Below are 23,528 nucleotides of genomic sequence, written 5' to 3'. Positions count from 1 at the left end.
GAGAAGCCTGCGCACTGCAATGACGAGTAGCTGCCGCTCACCACAACTAGAGGAAGCCTGCGCAGCAATGAAGACCCAACGCAGCCAAAAATATAAAATAAAATCAAAAAAATAAAAATTTATACAAAGCAAAACAAACCCCTGAATTCCAACTCAGATTACATCACCACTGTTGGCTGGGCCTACTTCAGTGGGAAGTCAGAGGCTACATGACAAGAACTAGCTCTGATGTCTCCTTTTCTTTGGTCTCAGAACAGAGCTATTCTGTTTTGTTTTCCTAATGTCCATTTCTCTTGCTCTGTCCTTAACCTACTGTTTCCCATTTATATTCTTCAATTACTGCCCCTCTTGCTTCAATCTCCTTTTCATCCAGGATAAATTATCTGGTCTACAGACTGCTCCATTTTCTCAGACCACATTCACATCTCATTCACTTCCCATCTACTGAAATGGTTGCCTCCTGGGATACTCATGATTGACAAATCTTTTCATCCTATCTTCTCTCTCAGGCATTAGATACTACACACCTGGCCTTTCCAGGTCCTGCCCTGGCTTCCAGCATAGTGGACATCTGTGACTATCCTTTTACATCTCTGGACTCTCCTTTGTCTTTTAGACTAATTACACTCTTTCTTTGGCCATCTATTTCTTCTACAGTATACGCTTCTGTACCTATTAAACTTTTCCACTCTCAGCTATCTGTCCACTTTCAATCTCCACTTCAAATGTACTCTTAAAATCTGAGATTAAGACTTCCAGATGTACTCCTTACACGGCGACCAGGATGTTACACTAGTATCTCAAACGCAACACAGCAAATAGCTCCTCATCTTGTCTTCCTCTGCTTGCTCCCATCAATTCTTCCCCTTTTCCTCTCTCCCCATCAGTGTCCCCTCGGCCCTCCCCTTCTCCCTTGGAAAATCACTGCCATAAGAAACTTATGGACCCCGGAAAACTAGCGCCTCGTACAGATTCGGCCCGGGGGCCGCTTACAACAACAAACACCAAAACGTCGCCCCCAGGGCTTCTGAATGTAACCTGTTGGCGCCCCGGCATTCTCCCTCCAGCCCAGTGCTGCCGGAACAAAATTAACCCAAAGTCATTAGTCACCTTTCTTCCAGCTTCCCGAGACGACCCAAGCACCGAATTGCTGCAAACCGTGCAACTGCCCGCTAGCCAGGACGGCAGCCGCCAAAACACAAACTCCTTCCTCCACCCGCCAGCGCCGTTCGAATTTTAAAATCTCCGCCGGCGCTGACGTCATCGCGCACGAGGAGCTGCGCGCATGCGCGATTCTCGCATGTCGCTCCTCGTCGGCGGAACTGTGCGTGTTGGTGGCGCGCCGCCGCCTCATGGGGCTAACGGGCGTCTTCTGGCCGCTGTAAGCGTGCCCTGCGAAGTCGACTCCTACCCTTAAAATTAGCTGTGACCACCCGAGCGTTTTACGTCCCAGAGTAACGAGCAAAGCGCTCCAGGCAGCCCTGGAAACGCTTTTTCCGTACAACAACATGGCCGCTCCTGTTGCCTCTTAGAAAGGAGAATTTTTTTTTTTTTTCCTTTGCCTTGAAAAGAGTGTCTTTCAGGACCACTGTTTAGATGGGTGCTGTCTCATGAAGCAAGTCTGGGACGGCGGCGTGCACTTTTCTGACAAGGGAGGCGGCGAGGTAGGAGATAGTGACGGCAGAGCGTGGCCGCAGTCGGCCTCGGGGTCGCGCTGCTGAGGCGGCAGCCGGGGTTGGGGCTCAGGACTTGAGCGCTCTCTGGGGTTCCAGGTCCTCTAGCGGTAGCCTGCGGGAAGCTGGAGGATTCAGTATGGAGCCGGGAAGTAGGAGAGAGACGTGCACTGAGCACAGTAGGTTACTTTGCTGAAATAGGACATCCCCGCTTCCCTGAGTTTGAACTCAGAGGCACACACACAGCCCCGAGCCTGGAGAGCGGTGGGGGCGGGAGGGGAGCTGAGAGCCGAAGTCTGGATACCTGGGTCTCGTAGCACTTGTGCCATCAACCAGTTGTAATTTGGGCCCGTCACTTTTTTTTGTCTGAGTTTCAGTGTTCCTGTCTACAGTTTTAGCTCGCACTCGCTATTTCAGAACCTCTTCCCTACACGTGATGACTCTGAAGAGAGGCCCAGTAACATAGTTACCATCACCAATAGCGGTTATTTCAGCAACTGCTTTCTCTCAGCCACCGTGCACAACACTTCATGTCGGTTATCTCTTAATTCTCTAAACTGTCCCCCCCCGCCCCGTCCTAAAAATGATGAAATTGAGGCTCAGTGAGATCCAATAATTCGTCCGTGGTCATACTGCTAATACAAACGGAGTTAGAAGTTTGAATTTAAATGCTACTGTTATTAACTATGCTATTAACCACTTAATGTATTTCTTACTTTATATCCCCTCTTAAGTTCTCCACTACACTGTATTTAATAAGCAATATCCAGAACTAAAAACCACCTCTGAAAAAAGATAAGGAAGTTCTGAAAAACCTGGTTGCGAGAGGGCTGCTCAGAACCAATTAGAAATCTGAACTCTTAACCTTGCAGTTTTCCTAGGGGTTAGGGCTTCTGATGTGCTGTTAAAATTGTATTTTGCTCTGCTTTTGCCCTTTTTGCACTCCACTGGTAACAGTGATTAGTAGAGCAGTGATAGTGGAGAATGGGCTGACTTGTTATGGCAAATGTAGTTTGAAAAAGCAAGGGCTGACATACTAACAACTCCTCTGGAAATTCTGCGACCTTCTCTAGGTTTATCTCATTGAAAAGGCTGACTTCTCATGGGTAATGCAATATTCTTTGCTTTGACAGGACACTGTCAACTTTTAAGGATTCACTGCTTTCCTGACTTGGAGGATGTATACCTAGTGGTTAGGTCCAAGTACCAAGCAGGAGGGCCCAGAATCGTAGGAGAATATAATTGGGATGCCAGAAATAAGATAGGTTTTAACCCTCTTTGGTCAAGTCGATTGAAACTTTTTAATTATCAACCGTGAAATTAAAAGTTTATATTAAAACATTGCAATTTTCCTTAGTCCTGCTAATATATTAACACATCATACAATTTAAATTCTCTTCTGTGTACGTCAAGTTTATATACTTCCACATAAAATCTACATGTGTGTATGAAGTATATATATATTTGGCTGCACCACGAAGCTCGGGGGCGGGGGGGGGGGGGGGGGGAATCTTAGTTCTCTGACTGGATATGGAACCTGTGCCTCCTGCACTGTAAGCTCAGAGTCTTAACCACTGGACCACCAGGGTCCCTGAAGTGTATTTTTATTGAAAAAGAGGACATTTAAGAAGTTAATCAGGAAAGTTGGGTTTTACTTCTAGGGTTTTACTTCTCTAATTCCTAGAGGTGTTTGTTTGTTTGTTTTAAAGGAAGAGAATGTCTGTGGTGCTTGAGCTATCACAAGGATGGTTACTGGATCATCTTTCTTTCATTAACAAGATAAGCTATGAACTTCACCAGCATCATGAGCCTTGTTGCAGTAAAAATGAGCCTGCTTCTGTTCACCTTGATTCTCTTCACGTGGATTCTATGTCCTCTTTTGGAGCCTGTGCTACATTTATTGCTTCTACCACTAAGCCAGAGAATGATGATGGAGGAAATTGTGAAATGTTCATACAAAAATATGTTTTTCGATCTGAACTGTTTGATGTCACCAAACCTCATATAATTTCCGCTTTTCACAAAGAATGCCAACAAAGTAATGAAAAGGAAGATCTATTAAATGATATTAAGAAAGAAATCTCCATTTCTGTTAATGGGAAGGTAATAAGTTTTAAGAAATTTTTATTTTTCTACAGAGAACACAAATTTATTATTCCAGTATCTCAAATATCTTGTGATTTGCTAAGTATAAAGAATAGTCAATAAAGCATAATACGACTTTGTCATATCCAGAGTAATTCTTAACTTTTTTGCTAACATCCTACCACTCTTAGAAGACCAAATTTGTGTATTTCAAAAGTAAGCAAAGTTGACTCAAAAGTGAATGCTCTGTAAAAAATAAGCAAACAAAACTAAACTACAACAACAAAAAAAACCCTGTCTGCCTAGGTTTTTGTATTAATTGTATGTTTTTACACCTATTTTTGCTCAAAAACATGTTTCATTCTCTGTAAAATTCTAAAGCAGTATATAGATTTTAGGGGAATTTTAGAGATTTATCCTTTGGGGATTAGCTTGTGTAATAAATGGAAGAAGGGTGATATTTTTGAAAAGTTTCTCGTGATAAAACTAGAAAGCTACTATGGAAAATGTAAATATCCTTAAAATATATATATTTGTATATACATAGGTGCAATCAAAAGTTTTGAGAATGCTGTATAGGGTCAAATTGATTATGCTTTGAAACTTTTTACATATTTGAGTTCAGAGGTAATTATATAGAGTCCATTTCAGATAGATTATATTAACATTTTCTTTGTTAGAGATAGAAATTACATTCATTATTCATCCAATAAATGTTTGAGATCTTCCTATGTGCTGTTATTCATAGATGAAGAAGCAAGATAAATATAATCTCTGTCCTTTTAGATTTTGTAATTGGGTGGAGAAGGAAGATACCAAATAAGAAAGCATGTTGAGAATTAGAATAAGGAAAGTAATAGAGAATCCATTTATTTATTCAGTCAACAAACTTTTATTGTTAGCCTGCTAGGAGTTTACCATGATGTTGGCACTGAGATTTCAGCAATAAAAAGTACAAATTTCTTGCTCCATATTGCACTCTTACATGTTCTTTGCTATGGAGCTGTTAGATGTAGAACAGTGTTAATATATCTTATTTGTACCCAATCCTCAGATTACTCATAAAGATCTATTAAAAGTACATTACAGTTTTTTTTGTTGTTGTAGAAATGAAGAAAGTTCAGGATAGTTGTACCATATATCAACTGATAGATGACACTGGTGATTCTGTATACAGTGTCACAGTTTCCTTGTGTTCCGTGGATGTCAGTACTACATTTTATTATGTTATACTAGTTCTTACGAATAGCAGATAAGGTCTAGGTGGCCTTTTATCACCCATCAAGTTTGTAGTAATAGTAATAATAATAATTATTATTATTTGGGAAAGCTTACCTCCCTAGTCCATAGTCTGCACTGATTTCAACCTCAGTAGTTAATTATTACCTCTTAAAGAATGAGATACACAATATGAAAAATATGAGAAAGAAGAAACAAATACTAATATATTTCAGAATATCAGTGTTGTGATGGATGGCCACATAATTTTTTTCCCTGTAATTTACTCTTTAGAAGCGTAAGAGATGTGTTGTTTTCAATCAAGGTGAATTGGATGCTATGGAATACCATACAAAGGTACGGTGTAAAACATTTATCAGTGACATTGGAAGGTTAATGTGAACTAGTATAAATAAATGGACAGTGTAAATAAGGATGTTCTTAAAAATCGAACAATCATTTTGATCAAGGTTAGAATTTAACAGTGGAGTGATTTATTGTTCCTTTATAGTAATGAACAGTTTAAACCAATTTTTATTAAAACCTGATATACTCCTCATTTACATATTTAACATAAGTAAACTTATGCTATATTGGTTAAGTCTGGGGATTTTGTTATAAGTTATAAAAGCCTATTGTCAGTAGGTAAAACAGCTTAAGATAGTGGCAGAAGGAAGTATGAATAATGTGAAGGATGTGTTTCTAGAACTTAGAGGTAAATGAGATCTGGGAGTTAAAGAAATGAAAGGAAACAGAGGGTACAGATTGTTTTATATCTCATTGCCTTTCATACTTTTATTTACTTAATCTTTAATTGCTGACATTTAGGTATAGTATACACATGTCATTTTCTATATTTATGTGTGGTATCTGCAGGATAAATTTCGACAAGTCAAATTTCTGGGTCAGAGGGTTTGAACATTTTGATAGATACTGCCAAATTGCTACCACAGAGATTGTTTCATCTTACTAGTATGCTAGAAGTGTATAATTTTGCCTGTTTTCCCACATCCTTAACATCACAGTATATTATCGTTTTTGATTTTTGCCAATCTAATAGTTGAAAAAGAGTATTTTAGTATGGTTTTAATTTGCATTTCTTATTATGAATGTAGTTAAGCATTGTAATGTATGTTTAAAAATTATTTGTATTTCTCTTATGTGAACTGCTTTTTTCCTTTGCGCGCTTAAAAAAATTGGATTGTTCTTTTTCTTACTAATTTTTAGGAGCTCTTCCTATGTTAGGGAAATTAGATCTTTGTCTATCATAAGAATTACAAATACTGTATATTTTTCCCAGTTTGTCATTTTAATTTTAATTATGACTTCTTTTGGTTTTGCCAGGCAGATAATATTATATTTTTATGTAGTTGAATTTATTCATTTTTTTTCTTTTATGACTTCTGAATTTTTGAATCATAATTAGAGCTATTTCTTCTTCAAGGTTTTAAAATAATTTCCCATGTTTTATTCTAGAACATTTATGGTTTTATTTCAAATTTATACCTTTTATCCACTTAGATTTTATACTGGTATAAAGTGTGAGGTATGGATCCAATTTTGTTTTTTATCCAAGTGACTACCTATATGTCCCACCCTTATTCATGCAGTTTTTCCCTGCTGATATGAGATGCTACCAATAGATATACTAAATTCACATAAGTATTTGAATTTATTTCTGGACTTTAAGTCTTATTTACTTTGTTTGCCTCACTATTTATTTACCAATCTCTTTTAGGATTTTATATGAGGGTGAGTCAAAAATTATCTGCATTCTGGCTGTAGAATTTATTTTAATTAACTTTTAGAAAAGACAAATACATCATTTTTCGACATAATCTCCTTGCTTTTCAATACACTTTTTCCATCTGTCGTCAAGCTTTTGTATTGCCTCATTAAAAAATATTTTCGGCTGAGCTGCGAGCCGCGAATGCACCGTCTTCATGTCTTCACATGGACAGGCGTCTGGCTAACACTTGTGCGACCTTCCTTGAACTTCTCTATCCATTCATACACACTTTGCGACAAAACACTTTCTCCATACTGCACACAAATTCTTCGATAAATAATGGCACCAGGTACACCCTCAGATCACAAAAAGCAAATCACTGCATGCCACTCTTCTTTCGTGCAAATCACAAGTGGGGCATCCATTTTTACTTGCACTGCAGTTACAAATGAATTGATGTAACACATTCACATCTGCACAGCAGTGACTGGGGAGACAGTAGCCTTGAACAGAAAGTGCTGATAAGACAGTGTGGCCAACAGAAGTTTTAATAAAGCCGGAGTGTGGATAATTTTTGACTCACCCTTGTAATATGAACATGTTTTAATATCTGTACTTATGCCACCCTCCCTCAACCCACTCCAGGCTGTCTTCTCATTGCTCCTTTTTACAGAATTTTCCTGAGCTGTTTATTTTCCTATATGAATTTTAGGATCAATTTTAGTGTCTGTTTAGAAAAAGAACCTATTAGAATTTTAATAGCAATGAAATTTATAAACATTTACTATTAGCATCTTTAAGATGTTAAATATACTACTTCAAAATATAAATGTGTCTTTTCATTTGTTTGTTTCTATTGTCATTCTGTAAAATTTTCTTTATATAGATCTTGCATTATTTAAAAAAATTGAATATCTTGATTTTCTAGGTAATAATTACAACTCTTGCAAATATTAATAGTTTTACTTACACTTCTCTAATTATTATTTCTCTAATTTATTTCTCTCCTCTAATTGTATAGGCTGGAAAATATGGTACAATACTAAGTAATATTTGTGAGAGTACCTATCCTTATCGCTGACTTAGTAGGAGATGATTTCCTCCCCACTGGGTTTTGGGCTGAGTTGGAAATAGCATGTTAAAGAAGTTCCCATGTATTCTTATTTATTGAGTGTTATATCAAATATGGTTATTGAATTTTATCAAATGTTGTTTAAGCATCTATGGAGATTGAATGGATGATTTTTCTCCTAATATTTTCCTTTGATTTTTAATCATATGTAACCACCTTACATTTGTAGTATATATTCCAAGTGACCATGATTTATTATTTTTTAAATGTTCTGCTGGATTTTGTTTGCCAATATTTTATTTGGGACAGTCGTAAGTGAGATTGGTCTAATATATTTAATTTTTTAAATATATAATTATATGCAGATATTTATATATATGTGTTGGAAGTTGGAAGTTTTTCTTTTCTCCCCCCAGTTCTCTGGAGTAATCTGTTCTTTAAGAGTTTGGTAGAACTCCCCTTTGCAGCCATCTCAGTTTGTTGCTTCTTGCGGGGATACTTCTTTGACAGCTTTTTCCTTTTTCCTCTTTGGAAATCAATTTTAGATTGAAAAAACTCTTTTTGTAGTCAATCTTGGTAAATTATGTTATCTTAGAATATTATTCATTTTACCTAATTTTTCAAATTTATTTATGCATAGACTGTTTCTGTGGTTATTTTGCCTTCACTATTTATGTTGTATATTTATTCCCTCTTTCTTGATAGGTTAGCTACTGGTTTGCCTAATTTGTTGTTTTTGAAATTAATTTACTTTAAAAGATTTCTAACTTATTTCTGCTTTAATTTATATTAATTTATTCCTTTTTTTTTTGACTTTTTGAGTTGTCTTAGTTCATTTTTTTTTCATTCTTTTTTGGATGGAAGTAGTCAGTGTTAACGATTTTTTTTCTCTGGGCACTGCAGCATCCCATAGGTTCTGATATGTTGTGTTATAATTGTCATGATGTGAAATATCATTGACATATTGTGGTTTTCTAGAGATTTGCTTAAGAGTGGTTTGTTAAAATTTTTTTTTTTTATATTTATTTGTTTGGCTGCGCTGGGTGTTAGTTGCAGCATGTGGACTTTTCCTTGCCACATGTGGGATCTTTAGTTGCAGCGTGTGGGATCTAGTTCCCCGACCAGGAATCAACCCCCCCCCACCACTTCCCTGGCATTGGGAGCTTGGAGTCTTAATTGCTGGACCACCAGGGAAGTCCCTGTAATAGAATTTTAAATTTCCATGTTGGAATGGTATTTTTGGTTTGATGGCTAATGTTATATTTACCTCCATAAAAAAGTGCCAAATTGCTTTCTAAAGTGTTTGCACTGTTCTGCATTTCCCTCCAGCAAAGTATGAGAGCTCTGTTTGCTTCATATCCTTACTAGCATTGATATCATATTTTTGATTTTAGGAATACTATTAAGTGTGTAGTGGTGTTTTATTGAGTTTTTTAAGAGATTTATTTTATTCATTTATTTATTTTTTTGGCTGCATTGGGGCTGTGTTGGATCTTCGTTGCTGTGCGCGGGCTCCCTCAGTTGTGGCGAGCAGGGGCTATTCTTCATTGCGGTGCTCGGGCTTCTCACTGTGGTGGCCTCCCCTGTTGTGGAGCATGGGCTCTAGGTGTGTGGGCTTCAGTAGTTGCAGTGGGTGGGCTCAGTAATTGTGGTTTGAAGGCTCTGGAGTGCAGGCTCAGTGGTTGTGGTGCACGGGCTTAATTGCACTGCGGCATGTGGGATCTTCATGGTCCAGGGATCGAACCTGTGTCCCCTGCATTGGCAGGCAGATTCTAGACTGCTGCACCACCAGGGAATTCCCTTTTATTGAGGTTTTAGCTTACATTTCCCTAATGACTAATAATGTTGAGAATCTTTTCATTTGCTATATACATCCATATACATTCACTTGGCTATACATTCTTTTTTTTTTTGTAAAGATTTTTTTGATGTGGGCCATTTTTAAAGTCTTTATTGAATTTGTTACAATATTGTTTCTGTTTTTATGTTTTGGTTTTTTGGCCACGAGGCATGTAGGATCATGTAGGATCTTAGATCGCTAGCCAGGGATGGAACCTGCGCCCCCTGCATTGAAGGGTGAAGTCTTAACACTGGACTGCCAGGGAAGTCCCTTGCTATACATTCTTTGTTGAAGTTTGCATAATATCAGTGTTTTTTCATCCTTAAATGTTTGGTATAATTCACCAGTGAAATTATTTATGCCTGGAGTTTCCTTTTGGGGAAGGTTTTTAGTAACAATATCAGGTTGTTTAATAGATAACAGGGATTTTCAGATTTTCTGCTTTTGCTTATGTCAATTTTGGCAAGTTGTGTTTTCCAAGAAATTTGTCCATTTCATCCAACTTGTCAAATTTATTGGCATGAAGTTGTTCATAGTATTCTCTTATGCTTCTAATGTGTGTAGGGTTTTTGATGGTAAGTGATAATAACCCTTTACATTCCTGATGTTGGTGATTTGTATTCTTTCTTTTTCTAGCTAGGGGCTTATTATTTTGTTTTTTTCCCCAAGAACCAGCTTTTTTGTTTGCTTGTTTTTTGTTTTCGTTTGTAGCTTTTTTTTTCTTTATTGTGGCAAAATATACATAACATAAAATTTACCACTTTAACCATTTTTAAGTATACAGTTCAGTGGTACTGAGTACATTCACATTGTTTTGTAACCATCACCATTATTTATCTCCAGAATGATTTTTGTCATCCCAAACTGAAATTCTACCCATTAAACAATGACTCCTCATTTCCCCTTCCCCCTAAATGCCACATTTGCTTATCTGTTCTTTTGTTCATGGGCATTTGGGATATTACCACCTTTTGACTATTGTGAATAATGCTGCTATGAACATGAGTATACAAATATCGGTTCCAATCCCTGCTTTCAATTTTTTGGGGACTATACCCAGAAGTGGAATTACTGGATCATATGAAAATTCTGTTTCTAATTTTTTGAGGAACGGCCTTATTGTCTTCCATAGTGGTTGTACTATTTTACATTCCCACCAACAATGCATGAGGGTTTCCAGTTCCTCCATATGCATGTCAGCACTTATTTTCTGTTTTTGTTTAATGACATCCTAATGGGTGTGATTGTTGTTTCATTGTCGTTTTGATTTGCATTTTTCTGATGATTTGTGATGTTGAGCATATTTTTATGTGCTGTTGGCCATTTGTATGTCTTTGGAGAAGTGTCTGTTCATGTCCCTATTCATGTCCTTTGCTCATTTTTAGATTGGGTTTTGTTGTTGTTGTTGAGTTTTAGTTTTTTTTTTTTTGGCCTTGCGTCGAGACTTGTGGGATCTTAGTTCCCCGACCATGGATCGAACCTGTGCCCTCAGCAGTGAAAGCATGGAGTCTTAACCACTGGACTGTACTGTCAGGGAATTCCCTAGGAGTTCTTTTATATTCTGGATATCAGTCCCTTATCAGACACATGAATTGATGTCAAGTATATTTCAAAGAAGCAGCTTTTAACTTAAATTTCTTTACTGTCTGTTTTCTATTTTGTTGATATCTGTTCTCTATTGTTTTCTTCCTTTTGGTTTACTTTGCTCTTTTTCTAACTTCTTAAAGTGGAACCTTTTGTTAGTGAATTTAGATCTTTTTTCTTGTTTAATATAAGCACTTAAAGCTGTAAGTTTCCCTTGAATCATTGCTTTACTTGCATTGCACATATTTTGATATTTTGTATTTTCACTTTCATTCACTTCAAAATATTTTCTAATTTCCCCTGTGATTTTATCTTTGACCTATATGAATTATTTAGAAGTCATTCCTAGTTATTTGGGGTTTATCTTGATATCTTCTTGTTATTGATTTCTAACTTAAATCCATCGGGGTATAAGAATATACTCTGATGATTTCAATCCTTTTAAATTTATAGAGCCTTGTTTTATAGTCTAGCATATGAATATATTTGTGGCTGTACTGTGTGCTTTTTTTTACATATTTTTGAATATGTATTCTACCGTTGTTGGATGCAGTGTTCTATGACTGTCAGTTAGGTTAAGTCGATTGATGATGTTTAGAAATTCTGTGTCTTTAGAGATTTTTGGTTTAATTGGTCTATCAAATGCTGGATAGGTTTTTCTTAGGTGAGTTTAGAATGATATTTTTAGTCTAAGGCTGATTATTCCCTTTTACTGACACAAAATCTGTTGTCTGCCCAATACCCCTGTCAAGAACTGTGATGAAGGGCATCCCTCGTGGCGCAGTGGTTAAGAATCTGCCTGCCAATTCAGGGGACACAGGTTCGATCCCTGGGCCTGGAAGATCCCACATGCTGCAGAGCACCTAAGCCCTTGTGTGCCACAACTACTGAGCCTGAGCTCTAGAGCCCGAGAGCCACAACTATTGAGCCCGTGTGCCACAACTACTGAAGTCTGCGTGCCTAGAGCCTGTGCTCCGCAAGAAGAGAAGCCACTGCAATGAGAAGCCCAGGCAACACAACGAAGAGTAGCCCCCATTCACTGCAACTATAAAAAACCTGTGCACAGCAATGAAGACCCAGCGCAGCCAATAAATAAATAAATAAGTAAATTTATTAAAAAAAAAAGTGATGAACTGTCTGAGATTTTACCCTATTTGGAAGCTAACAAGTTAGCAAGTTTAGATCTCAGATTTTATTAAAATAGCAATAGCTTTAGACCTAAGATTTTTTTAGAAATGAGTTTATTGCTCCCTGTGTAGCAGGAAACGTATGCTTTTTGTTCACAGACTTCCCTTATACTCCAAGTCCCATGGGGATGATGCCAAGGAGCCTCACTGGGTGCTCTGCATGCAGAAGATTTGGTTCATAGCTAAAGAACCGCAAGGTTAGGGAATCCCACTTTTTTTAAAATGGGTTGCAAACAAACCTGTCCAACCTTTTGTCCCATAGGGAGCCTTTACTAACCTGGACAGCAAACAGATCTGCCCTCTGTCTTGGAGGGAGACACAATCTCCATCATGCTGTGTAAATATTCTTGTGTTGGAGGAGCTGACTGCTGGTTAACCCAGACAATTGGAGGCTCCTCACCCCTCCTCTGTGCTTGGACCTTACACTCTGTCCACCTTTCCCCCGCGGGAGCTGTTTTCAAAGGCATAGTCTTGAGAGAGTAAGCTGTTGTTGAGACCACCTGGATTGTGTATGTGACTGAATGTAGTTAAGAACTCTACATAAACTTTTAGGATTCTGGGGGACAGGTGCAGACATCTACTTGTCTTGCAGCCTCCCAAGACAAGCCTCGTTTGTAAGTTTTCTTGTTATTAAACCTGCCATCTTCCCATCTAGAGTGGTCTGCCTCTTTTCTTTGGTCTCTCCTTGCCCTCTGTGTATGGGGGCCAGTTTCATATTTCACCTGGGAAGCTCCTGAGTTTGCAAACCAACATCTTGAAAACTTATTCTGAAACAAAAGCTGTCAGTGCCTCTGCTCACACAGAGACCCATGGTGAATTGTCTTCCAATTGCCCTGTGAATTACGGTGTTTTCTATGATTGTTGGAAACAGATACTGTTGGAAACAGGTACTATTCTTGGCCCTGTGAGAGCTCCAGGCACTGTGTCTTTTAGTCCTCTTGGGTGGTTCTTTTCTTGGCCTTGGATAATTCCCCCCCACACTTGCACTTATCAGTTTTTAGGGAAGTTTCTCCAATGTGACTACCTGCAGATGTACAGAATTCTCTCTCTGTATAGCTCTTTCCTCTCTGATACTCTTCTGTGTACTCTGTCTTGACCTCCTCATAGTCTCAGCTCTGTCTCCTCAGCTCTGGATTTCTTCTGGACTCAGTCCAGATTCTTCTTCCTTTGGTTTGGAAAATCTCCAGGCAGTTAGCTGGGGCAATCATAGAGCTTACCTATGATTTCTTCCACTCTCCTTTGTTGCCTGATGTCCAGTTTCTTGAAGGCTGTTGTCCCTGTTACTCCATCTTGGTTGGAAGTATAAGTCTCTGGCTGCTTTGGACATTTTCAGCAATTTAATTGTGATGTTCCTTCATGTAGTTTTCTCTTTCTCCTCCTCCTCCTCTTCTATTTGTTGATCTTCTTGGATCTGTGAATAGATAGTCTTAGAAAATTTTGACTGTTATCTCCTCAAATATTTTTTCTGTCCCCTTCATTTTGGGTGCTTTTATTACATTTTCAAGTGCATTAACTTTTTCTTCTTCAGTGTCTAACCTGCTGTAATTCCAGTGTAGTGTATTTTTCATTTGTGCATTGTAGTTTTTAATCTCTAGACACTCAGTTTGGTCTTCTCTTATAATTTCCCTGTCTCTTCTTAACAGGTTTATTTTTCTTTACATTTTTGAACATATGAATATGGTTATAATGAGTGCCTTAATATCCCTTTCTACTTTTTTTCCCCCTAATCTTTAAAAATGGGCTGCACAAGCCCTTTGTGAGCTCTGGGGATTGCTCTCTACGATCATTTTATCTAGTTCTTTCCCTGACCTTGGATATGTATTTCATCACATGTATGTGCTGATCAGTACTCAGCTGGAGACTTCACCCTATGCAGCTCTCAAGAGCTCTTGGTCTGTGAAGCTCTTTCCTCTCTGGTATCCTGCCCTGTAAACTTTAGCTGCCTTGGCCTTTCCAGACTTCCAGCTCTATCTCCTTAACTCAGAGAGACTGTTGGACTCTTGGTCTCTTTCTTGTACTACTACCTGGAAACTTTCTCAAGGAGAAATTGCTGGAGCAATTGGTTTCTCCTTTTTTAGGGACTGCTGTTCTGTACTGCTTGACATCCATCCAAGGTCTGAAAACCATTTTTTTAAAATAATTTTTTAAAAGTAATTTCAGATGAAAGGTACTTCATCTTGTCCAGAAGCAGAACTTGGCTTTTAATTTTATAATTATTTTGTTTGTATTGCAAAACTTTGTTTATATATTCATTTTATAGAGTTCTTTTTTTTTTTTACAATTCAAGCTATATTTTATAAAATCAAAGGTATATTTATTTTAAAATAAATTACTAGAAAAATTAAGATTAAATGTGATTTAAACTTAATTCTTTTTTTTTTTTTCGCCACGCTGTGCAGCTTGCAAGATCTTAGTTCCCCAACCAGGGATTAAACCTGTGCCCTCGGCAGTGAAAGTGTGGAGTCCTAACCACTGGACTGCCAGGGAATTCCCTTAATTCTTTTTATAAATTGGAAATTCCACTTTCTTCTAGAAACATTATTGTTTATCTTATAAAGTTTTAAGGATATATTTTCTTATGTATATTGTTTGGTTATTTAATTTTCAGTGAGTTTATGAGATTTGTTTCATTCCACAGTTTGGAAATAGCATTTCAAAGGTATATTCACAATTTCTAACTTTTTATTGTAGTGTAAAGTTATTTTCTTGTAAGCATTAAGAATGTTTATTTTAATCCATTTTGAGTTGAAATATTCAAAGCATAGTAGGAACTTTATTATTTAGAAAATTGTTTTAATGTCAGTGACCTTTTAATGTACTTAAAAATTCTCTTACAGATCAGGGGGCTGATTTTGGATGGGTCTTCACAGTTAATCCAAGAAGGTCTCAAAAGTGGCTTTCTTCATCCACTTTATGAAAAACAGGACAAGTGTAGTGAGCCCATTACTTTACCATTTGATACCTGCAATTTGTCAGAATTATGTGAAATGGCAAAGCATTTGCCTTCTCTGAATGAAATGGAACTTCAGACGTTACAATTGATGGAAGATGATGTATCTGTTACAGAGCAGGACTTATTTTCACGGATTGTTGAAAACAACTCTAGCTTTACAAAAATGATTACTTTAATGGGACAGAAATACCTGCTGCCACCAAAAAGCAGTTTTCTTTTGTCTGACATTTCTTATATGCACCCACTTCTGAACTGTAAGTAATTATTACATTTATTATTAGAAAAAGATAATTTTTCTGTGACCTCAAAAGTCAAGAGCAAGTCTCAATGTTGAATGAGCACTAGCATTTTGTGATAGGGCAAACATTTAATTTTCTCAGTGTATTTTTTCTTTTAAATTCAATTTTAAAGTGCTGACTTTTCTTTTAAAAATTTAGAAAGTTCTTATTACAAACAAAGGGTCAAAAACTTAACTAGTCCCCAAGAGAGTAAACATAGTTACTGTTCTGTACTTATGAATTCAAGGTACAATTGGGTTTGACCAAATAACTTCATTTAACATTTATTCATAGCAAAGTAGAAACACTTCAGATGTGAATGTTAATTCCCAAACCATTGCTAGCCTATTAGGTTACGTTTTAAGCTACTGTTCAAGTTTATTATCTAAAGTTTCTCAAAATATTTTCCTCTATAAAGTTAAAAATTGAGATATTTAAGTCCTGAGTCACATACACCTGAATCTGAATTTAGATTCTGAATCTTAAAATGGATATGCTACTACCTACTTCTGAGGGTAATTTTGAGGATTAGATAAGATAATCTGCATCATGAATTTAGCTCAGTGATTTATATGTTTTCAATAAATTATAGCAATTATATTCTAAGAGATGAGGTAGATAAGAGGTATATTGATCAAATTGAATGTAATCTGCTGTTTAATGTTATTTGGACATTTTGTAGTAAAAGTTTAAGTTATTAACATAACAGCTTATTAATGAAAAGCTTCTTTTAATTACTTTCAAACCATCTTATACATGAATGGTTATTCATGTCATAGTGTCATAAATTCTTCAGGGTAAATGACAAGATAACAATTTTTAATGAGAAAATCATGGTTTTTGAACATTTTTCCCCCCATTTTTTAAAAATTAATTAATTAATTTATTGGCTTCATTGGGTCTTTGTTGCTGCACACGGGCTTTCTCTAGTTGTGGCAAGTGGGGGTTACTCTTCATTGTGGTGCATGGGCTCCTCATTGTGGTGGCTTCTCTTGTTGTAGAGCACGGGCTCTAGGTGCACGGGCTTCAGTAGTTGCAGCACATGGGCTCAGTAGTTGTGACTCACAGGTTCTAGAGCGCAGGCTCAATAGTTGTGGTGCATGGGCTTAGCTGCTCTGTGGCATGTGGGATCTTCCTGGGGCAGGGCTTGAACTGGTGTCCCCTGCATTGGCAGGCAGATTCGTAACCACTGTGCCACCTAGGAAGTCCCTCCCCATTCTTTTTTGTTTGTTCCATTTCCTTGGGTTTTTTTTTTCCTCTAAGAACTTTTATTGAGATACAATTGACATACAATAAACTGCATATATTTAAAGTGTACAATTTGATATATTTTCTTATTAGTAATGTATATGCTCCCCATCTTTTTGATCTTTGTTACTCTAATAGTTTAAAAACCATCACTTCCTTATTGTAATTTGTATTCTTTTGATTTCTTATGAGATTGTACATTTACAAAAATATACCTTTGTTTATAAAAGGAAAAGGAACAGTTCTTCCTCACAGTAAATTTCCAATTAATAAATGTAGGTGGAATGATATAACTAGAAAATTTCCATTTGGCACACATCATAGTATTTGGGTTTCAAAATAGTGGCTGAAAAGATGAGATGCAGGATATTTGCACAGTCTTAAAGTATCTCCCTACAAGATACTTATTAATTACAAAAGTAAAACTGGAGAAACCTGGCTGACAGCACTTTAACCAAATGATCAAAGGTAGTATCACTAATAATGAGACATTTTGACGCCCTGTGTTTCCTGATAATGTTGCTCTGATAAGGGCATGGTGGTACTCTTGCCAAAAATAAAGAACCTAAATTTAATCACAAGGAAATACCAAACCCAAACTGAGCGACAGTCTATAAAATGACTAGCCAGTAGTCTTCAAAAGTATCAAGGTCATAAAAGACAAAGAAAGACTGAGGAACTTTTCTAGGTTGGAGGGAATTTAGGAGACATGGCAACTAAATGGAGCGTGTGATCATAGTGTGGATCCTGGACCAGAGAAAAGGACACTAGTAGACAATTGGTGACATTTTATTGTGGTCATTATATCTGTTAAAAGACTGAAGTTTTATTTCATATAAAAAGGTTAAAAAAAAAAAAAAAAAGCAAAAAGCCCACACGTACCCTATCTAGGTTTGAAAGGACCGACCATATTAATATGGCTGCCAGGACTTATAGGACATATATAACTCATTGATGTCTGGCTAAGGGAGCTGTAGTTATTTTTAGGAAGTCTCTGCAATAGGTGAAATTATGTTAAAATCCCAGAGGTACTAAATTAAAAGGGGAATCTCTTAATTTTTTTAGATAAATTATTCTATTTGAATAAATGCCACAAATCCTTTTGTTGCATTCCAGTATATTTGTGTCTGTAGTGAATGCACTTCATTGTTGAAGAACATGTTTAGTTTTTTTTTTGGCCATGCCATGTGGCATGCAGGAGTTTAGTTCCCCAGCCAGGAATTGAACCTGCGCCCCCTGCAGTGGAAGCTTGGAGTCCTAACCACTGTATCTCCAGGGAAGTCCCAGAACATGTTTAGTTTTTAAAGTGATACATATGGAAGGTATTTTCTGAAATTGTCTCTTTGTTTTCAGGTAAGAAAACATATGATGTAATTGTGATAGATCCACCATGGCAAAACAAATCAGTTAAAAGAAGTAACAGGTAAGTGTAAATAATTTATCTATTAGATATGCTTTCTCAAAGCTATTGTCCTTTGTACATTCTAGTTACATATGCCAAAAGTGTTACTTTATAATAGATTGTCTGAAACTACTGAGACACTTTAGTTTTAAAACTTTAATTCCCTTAAGTAGATAATTCTCTTGAACTAGAACTATATATAGGTGTAAGAATGTTACAAGTACTGTATTTATTAATGATTAAGGTTACTGACTGTCTAGTTCAGGGATGATTCTGTAGCGCCAAAAGGCAACATTTTTGCCTTATTTGATATCAAATTGTAAAGTTTAGAAATATGTGCCAAAATATAGTATTCCTTAATAATCTGGTATAAATGAGTTTGTCTAATTCATTCTGAAATTTGTTTTAATTTATGCCACCATTTACTTTATGTAACCTTTTAGAGTGATAAGTTCAGTTAATTACTGAGATGACATTTCCTTTTAATAGCTTTTTTCAAAAAAAAACTTGGTTGCGCCGAGTCCCAGTTGTGGCACACCAGCTCCCCAGCTGCAGCTTGCGGGCTCCTCAGTTGTAGCATGTGAACCCTCAGCCGAGGCATGCATGCGGGACCTGGGTCCCCGACCAGGGATCGAACTCAGGCCCCCTGCACTGGGAGCTTGGAGTCCCATCCACTGCACCACCAGGGAAGTCCTTTAATAGCTTTTTAAAAAACTTTTTCCCTCTTGTTCTAGTGAACGTCTTCGATTATGAGGGTGAGTCAGAAATTAGCCTCACTCTGGCTATATTCAAACTTTTATAAATTCTACAGCCAAAGTGTGGATAATTTTTTTTTTTTTTTGGCACACGGGCTTTGTTGCTCCGCGGCATGTGGGATCTTCCTGGAGCAGGGATCGAACCCGTGTCCCCTGCATTGGCAGGCGGACTCTCAACCACTGCGCCACCTAGGAAGCCCCAAGTGTGGATAATTTTTGACTCACTCTTATATATTTCCTCTCACTCTTCAATTTTCTAGACTGAATAGTTCCTATTACCTTGACTTAAACTTCATATGAAATTTCTTCTTCTCCACAATTATCTTCAGTTTTCTTATGCTTTTTGTTTATGAGCTGTACCAATAATTGGAGTTTTTCTCTTTAAGTTGCAAGGATCATACAAAGAATTCTTGTATCTATTCTCTATATGTGTGTATTTGTGCATGTGTGTAGATACCTATGTATATATAGGGATTTTTTTTCTGAACCATTTGAGAATGAATTATTTAGGAGGAAGTTAGTTACTCTGGAATATTTTATTCTGTATTTGTTGAAAACAGAGATATTTTCTTATATAATCATAATGTAATTATCAAAATAGGTAATTAATTTTCCTTTTTAATTTTCTGTTTTTCCTTTATTAATAAGAATCACATAGGAAGATCCTGTGATATATGTAAATATCTTGTTACCAGTTTTAGTATCTGTGATAGGTGGAATAGTATTGTCCCACGCCTGCCCCCCCCAAGCCCGCTTCCATGTCCTTGTCATAATCCCTGAATTTATGAATATGTTAGGTTACATGGAAAAGGGAAATTAAAATTCCAAATGGAATTCAGGCTGCTAAGAAAAGGAGATTACTATGCATTATCTGCATAGGCCAGTCCTTAGCTTAGCTGTAGACAGGAAACCTCACTGAGGGAATTTCTCCCTTTGTTCTTTTCTGTTATTTTCTCTTCTCTTTTCTTTCTCCCTCTTCTCCACCCCATCTCCAAGTCTTCTCTCTTGTTTCTTCCTTTAAAAGTATATAGTATGTAGAAAAACAACAAAAACAGCAACAACAACAAAAGAAAGAAGTATAAGTGTATAGATAGCATATTTATAGGCTGATGGTAAAGAACTACTAGAGAGTTTGAAAATACAGCAGGGGAATAATTCACATTACTAATAGACTAGAAGATGGGAATAAGAGAATGCAGCTGGAGAGATAAGCTTTAAATTCATGAAGCCTATTGAAATTCATAAAGTTATTTCCTTTAAGAGGAAATCTATAGAAACAGGTAAGTGAAGGTGTGTAACAAGGTGGGAGAGGGTTAGGTAGTTGGAGGAGTCTAATGGCCTTCTTTTTTAAATTGGTATATGAGTTAACTTCATCTGCCAAGAGTGAGTTTGGGCAACGGATTTGAAAAGAGATGAGGGTTTGTAGTAATTGACCAAGGATTAGTAAAAGAATTGGTGAGTAGTTTTGAGAACATGAGAATGGATTTAATTGTGCCAATTCTTCAGTTTAGCATCTTACTCCATCTGATTTTTTCCATATGAAGAAGTTGAATTGAATTGTATTGAAGTTGTATTGAATTTAAGATTGGAGGTTTTCAGGAATTGTGGGGTGAAGGAGTAAAGGGGGATGGGAGTAAGGGGTGCTAGTGAGAAGGCAGTGAAGTAGTTGGTGGTGAAGTATGTGGGGAAGAGGAGCAAGTATGGGCAGGAAGAAACTGATAGACTCAGTGAAGTGGAGGAATGGGGCGCTGACTGGTTGCTTTGATAAAGTCAAAGAATTGGTGATGGACAAGAGGTAATGGCCAGAGGGACTTCCCTGGTGGCGCAGTGGTTAAGAATCCTCTGCCAGTGCAGGGGACACGGGTTCGATCCCTGGTCTGGGAAGATCCCACATGCCACAGAGCAACTAAACACGTGTACCACAACTACTGAGCCTGCGCTCTAGAGCCTGTGAGCCACAACGAGCCACCACTGCTGTGCCCACGTGCCGCAGCTACTGAAGCCCACGCACCTAGGGCCTGTACTCCACAACAAGAGAAGCCACTACAGTGAGAAGCCGGCGCACCACAACAAAGAGTGGCCCCTGCTCACTGCAACTAGAGAAAGCTTGAGTGTAGCAACGAAGAGCCAACTCAGCCAATAAAAAAAAAAAAAAAAAGAAAGAGAGAGAGATAATAACGGCCAGAGATCAACATATATGGTTTCAGAGATGGAGCAAGTGTGAATGATGACAAGGTCCAGGTTTTGGCCACTGACATGGATTACTGAAGTGGGGTGAATGCACTTGTATGTATTTAGGGGAAGAATAATTGAGTGTGCACATTATTTAGATTGTGCTTTGTAATTGCCCAGGATACTGGCAAGATTTATATTGGTGAGGTAGAAGGATCTCAGAATTTAAAACCTTGTTGAATATGGAGAGTGAGGTTGTGATGGGTTCAATAAGCAACATTGGAGGCTGGAGAGCATAATTCTCAAAGAGAAGGTAGGTGACTGATAGCCTGGAACTGGCAATAGGAGAGCTAAGAGAATACTGACCTCTTCTCTCTCTGTTTTGTATGTTGGGTGTTGGAGAAAGGGCCACATTGGTTTGATGGGTTATTGCAGAGCAAGTAGCGTTTTGGCAGGAGAAACTAGACTTCATACTACTAATGGCCAGGAGGTGCGAGACTAGAGAATTTTTTTTGTAATGAAAGCATTAGAGTTTCAGAGAGCCCAATAGAATTAATTGGAAAGGATGAAAGAAACAGGATGATAGATTGAGCTTTGAAAATGTGGTGGAATATTGAGACAGTAGTTTTAAGACTGTTAAATGGGGTCCCTGTGTAGTGTACAGATTATCAAATGATAATATTTGCTTAATTTTGAAGGGAAGAAAAGCATATAGAAAATATTAGTAAAATTACTGAAATGTAATAATACATTTAAAAGTGATAAAGAAATATGGCCTGATCGTTTTAGATTAGTAAAAACTAAAAGTATTATTTCCGACTTGCATGTAATAATGTGTCCACTTGGTGTCACTGTGGCTTCGTATTTAGTTGCACAAATAAAGGAGCCTTGTGTTTGTGGAATCAATGTTATACAGGTCTTCTCCCTCCTTATTTTTTTTTTTTGCAGCAAATTTTGCTAATATTTTTTCTGTTTATTTGTAGATATAGTTATTTATCACCACTGCAAATAAAGCAGATACCTATCCCTAAGCTGGCTGCTCCAAGCTGTCTTGTTGTTACTTGGGTGACGAATAGACAGAAGCACCTACGTTTTGTCAAGGAAGAGCTTTACCCTTCTTGGTCTGTGGAGATAGTTGCTGAATGGCACTGGGTAAAAGTAAGTTCAGAAGTTAACGTATTTGTTAACTTCCTTTGTTAATAAGGTGTGACATACAAGTCACATAAAGGTAGCATCTACTTTTTAATGCTTAACATGTCATCACTCTACTCCTTCAACATGGTCTAATTAAAATGTTTACTTTGCTGCTAAATACCTTTGTCTTCTCATTCTCAAGGCTTTTACTTATTTATTCTGTATCTTTTTGTAGTAGAATCCCAAACTGCTGGCCTTTGGAAATCACTCAGGGAGATATCAGGATGACATTTTATAAAGCTCTGATGTCTGTAGTTTAAGAAACAACAAACAAAAACTTTGGGGGATTTGTCCATCACTAAATACAGAAATTGTCTTACTGTTCATCTTCTTCCTTTTTACTCATCCAAAATTTCAGCTACCCTTTGTGAGTTCTATCCTCCTTCCTTCCTTCCTTTCTCTATCTTTCTCTCTCTCTCTCTCCCGCCCTTCCTCTCTTCCTTCCTTTTTTCTTGTGTTGCTGGGGATGAGAGGGAGAATAGCACAGAAACCTAGCCAGGAAGAGTAGGGAAAATGCTAGAAGCACGGATCTTTTATACTTTAAATCTTAACTTCGTTCCTCAATGCTTGTTTTTGAAAGAAATGATTCTAACTCTTGAATTGATTGAATGATCTTTAATATCTTTGCTTGGTATAAGAATACCAAAAAATACAGGAAAATAAGGCATCAGTTCAGAGTTCATTGGACATCCTTTTAAAGATACTTAGATGAATTCCACAAAAGCCTTCCTAAATTTTAAAAAAAGGTAAACCAGTTTATTGTGGATTCAATGTTTAACACTTATATAACTGGTATATTCATTTTAGACATAGGAGAAATCTATTTTTATGTGCTTTGTGTACTTTGTAGTATACTGGAATATATTCTAAAAGCTGTGTACATTATTTTTTTGCAGCTATTTTATGAGACTTGGCAAACAAATGCTTATAGTTGTATCTTTGCTTTTTGCATTTGTATTTTGGGCTTAGCTTTGGTTGATTTGCTATAGGACCGTAACAGGAATATAAAACTCCATTCCACTCTGTCTATTTTGACAGTTCTTTTACAGTCAGAGACGGGCCAAAGTCAGGAAAAGGTTACCTTCTGAAATCAAAACCAGTAAAATGTTAATACATGAAAACTAAGACTATTCATTTC

At 37.1% G+C, this 23,528-nt stretch overlaps 2 protein-coding genes across 6 annotated transcripts in view; one reads left to right on the top strand and one right to left on the bottom strand.

The window, feature by feature from the left end:
• NDC80 (NDC80 kinetochore complex component) overlaps window positions 1-1,222 on the bottom strand; it is a 61,789-nt gene extending 60,567 nt beyond the window's left edge. Inside the window, exon 1 of the mRNA XM_057700516.1 lies at window positions 1,111-1,222. The gene's annotated coding sequence lies outside the window, so the exon portion shown is untranslated. The remainder of the gene's footprint in view (window positions 1-1,110) is intronic.
• A 72-nt stretch (window positions 1,223-1,294) lies between these two features.
• The window catches only part of METTL4 (methyltransferase 4, N6-adenosine), a 36,975-nt gene continuing 14,741 nt past the window's right edge, over window positions 1,295-23,528 (top strand). For 2 of the 5 annotated variants that reach the window (XM_057699338.1, XM_057699333.1), the window contains exons 1-6: window positions 1,295-1,381; window positions 3,383-3,776; window positions 5,271-5,333; window positions 15,226-15,595; window positions 18,221-18,290; window positions 22,180-22,354. In XM_057699338.1, the coding sequence (XP_057555321.1) occupies window positions 1,353-1,381; window positions 3,383-3,776; window positions 5,271-5,333; window positions 15,226-15,595; window positions 18,221-18,290; window positions 22,180-22,354 (1,101 nt within the window). In that variant the 5' untranslated portion in view covers window positions 1,295-1,352. Of the gene's footprint in view, window positions 1,665-1,792; window positions 1,853-3,382; window positions 3,777-5,270; window positions 5,334-15,225; window positions 15,596-18,220; window positions 18,291-22,179; window positions 22,355-23,528 lie in introns of those variants that run through there. The other 3 variants (XM_057699336.1, XM_057699334.1, XM_057699335.1) reach the window with 3 other exon arrangements.

Source organism: Hippopotamus amphibius, chromosome 11 (assembly GCF_030028045.1).
Source record: "Hippopotamus amphibius kiboko isolate mHipAmp2 chromosome 11, mHipAmp2.hap2, whole genome shotgun sequence".
Taxonomy (NCBI): domain Eukaryota; kingdom Metazoa; phylum Chordata; class Mammalia; order Artiodactyla; family Hippopotamidae; genus Hippopotamus; species Hippopotamus amphibius.
This window is presented reverse-complemented; position numbering and strand designations above follow the sequence as displayed.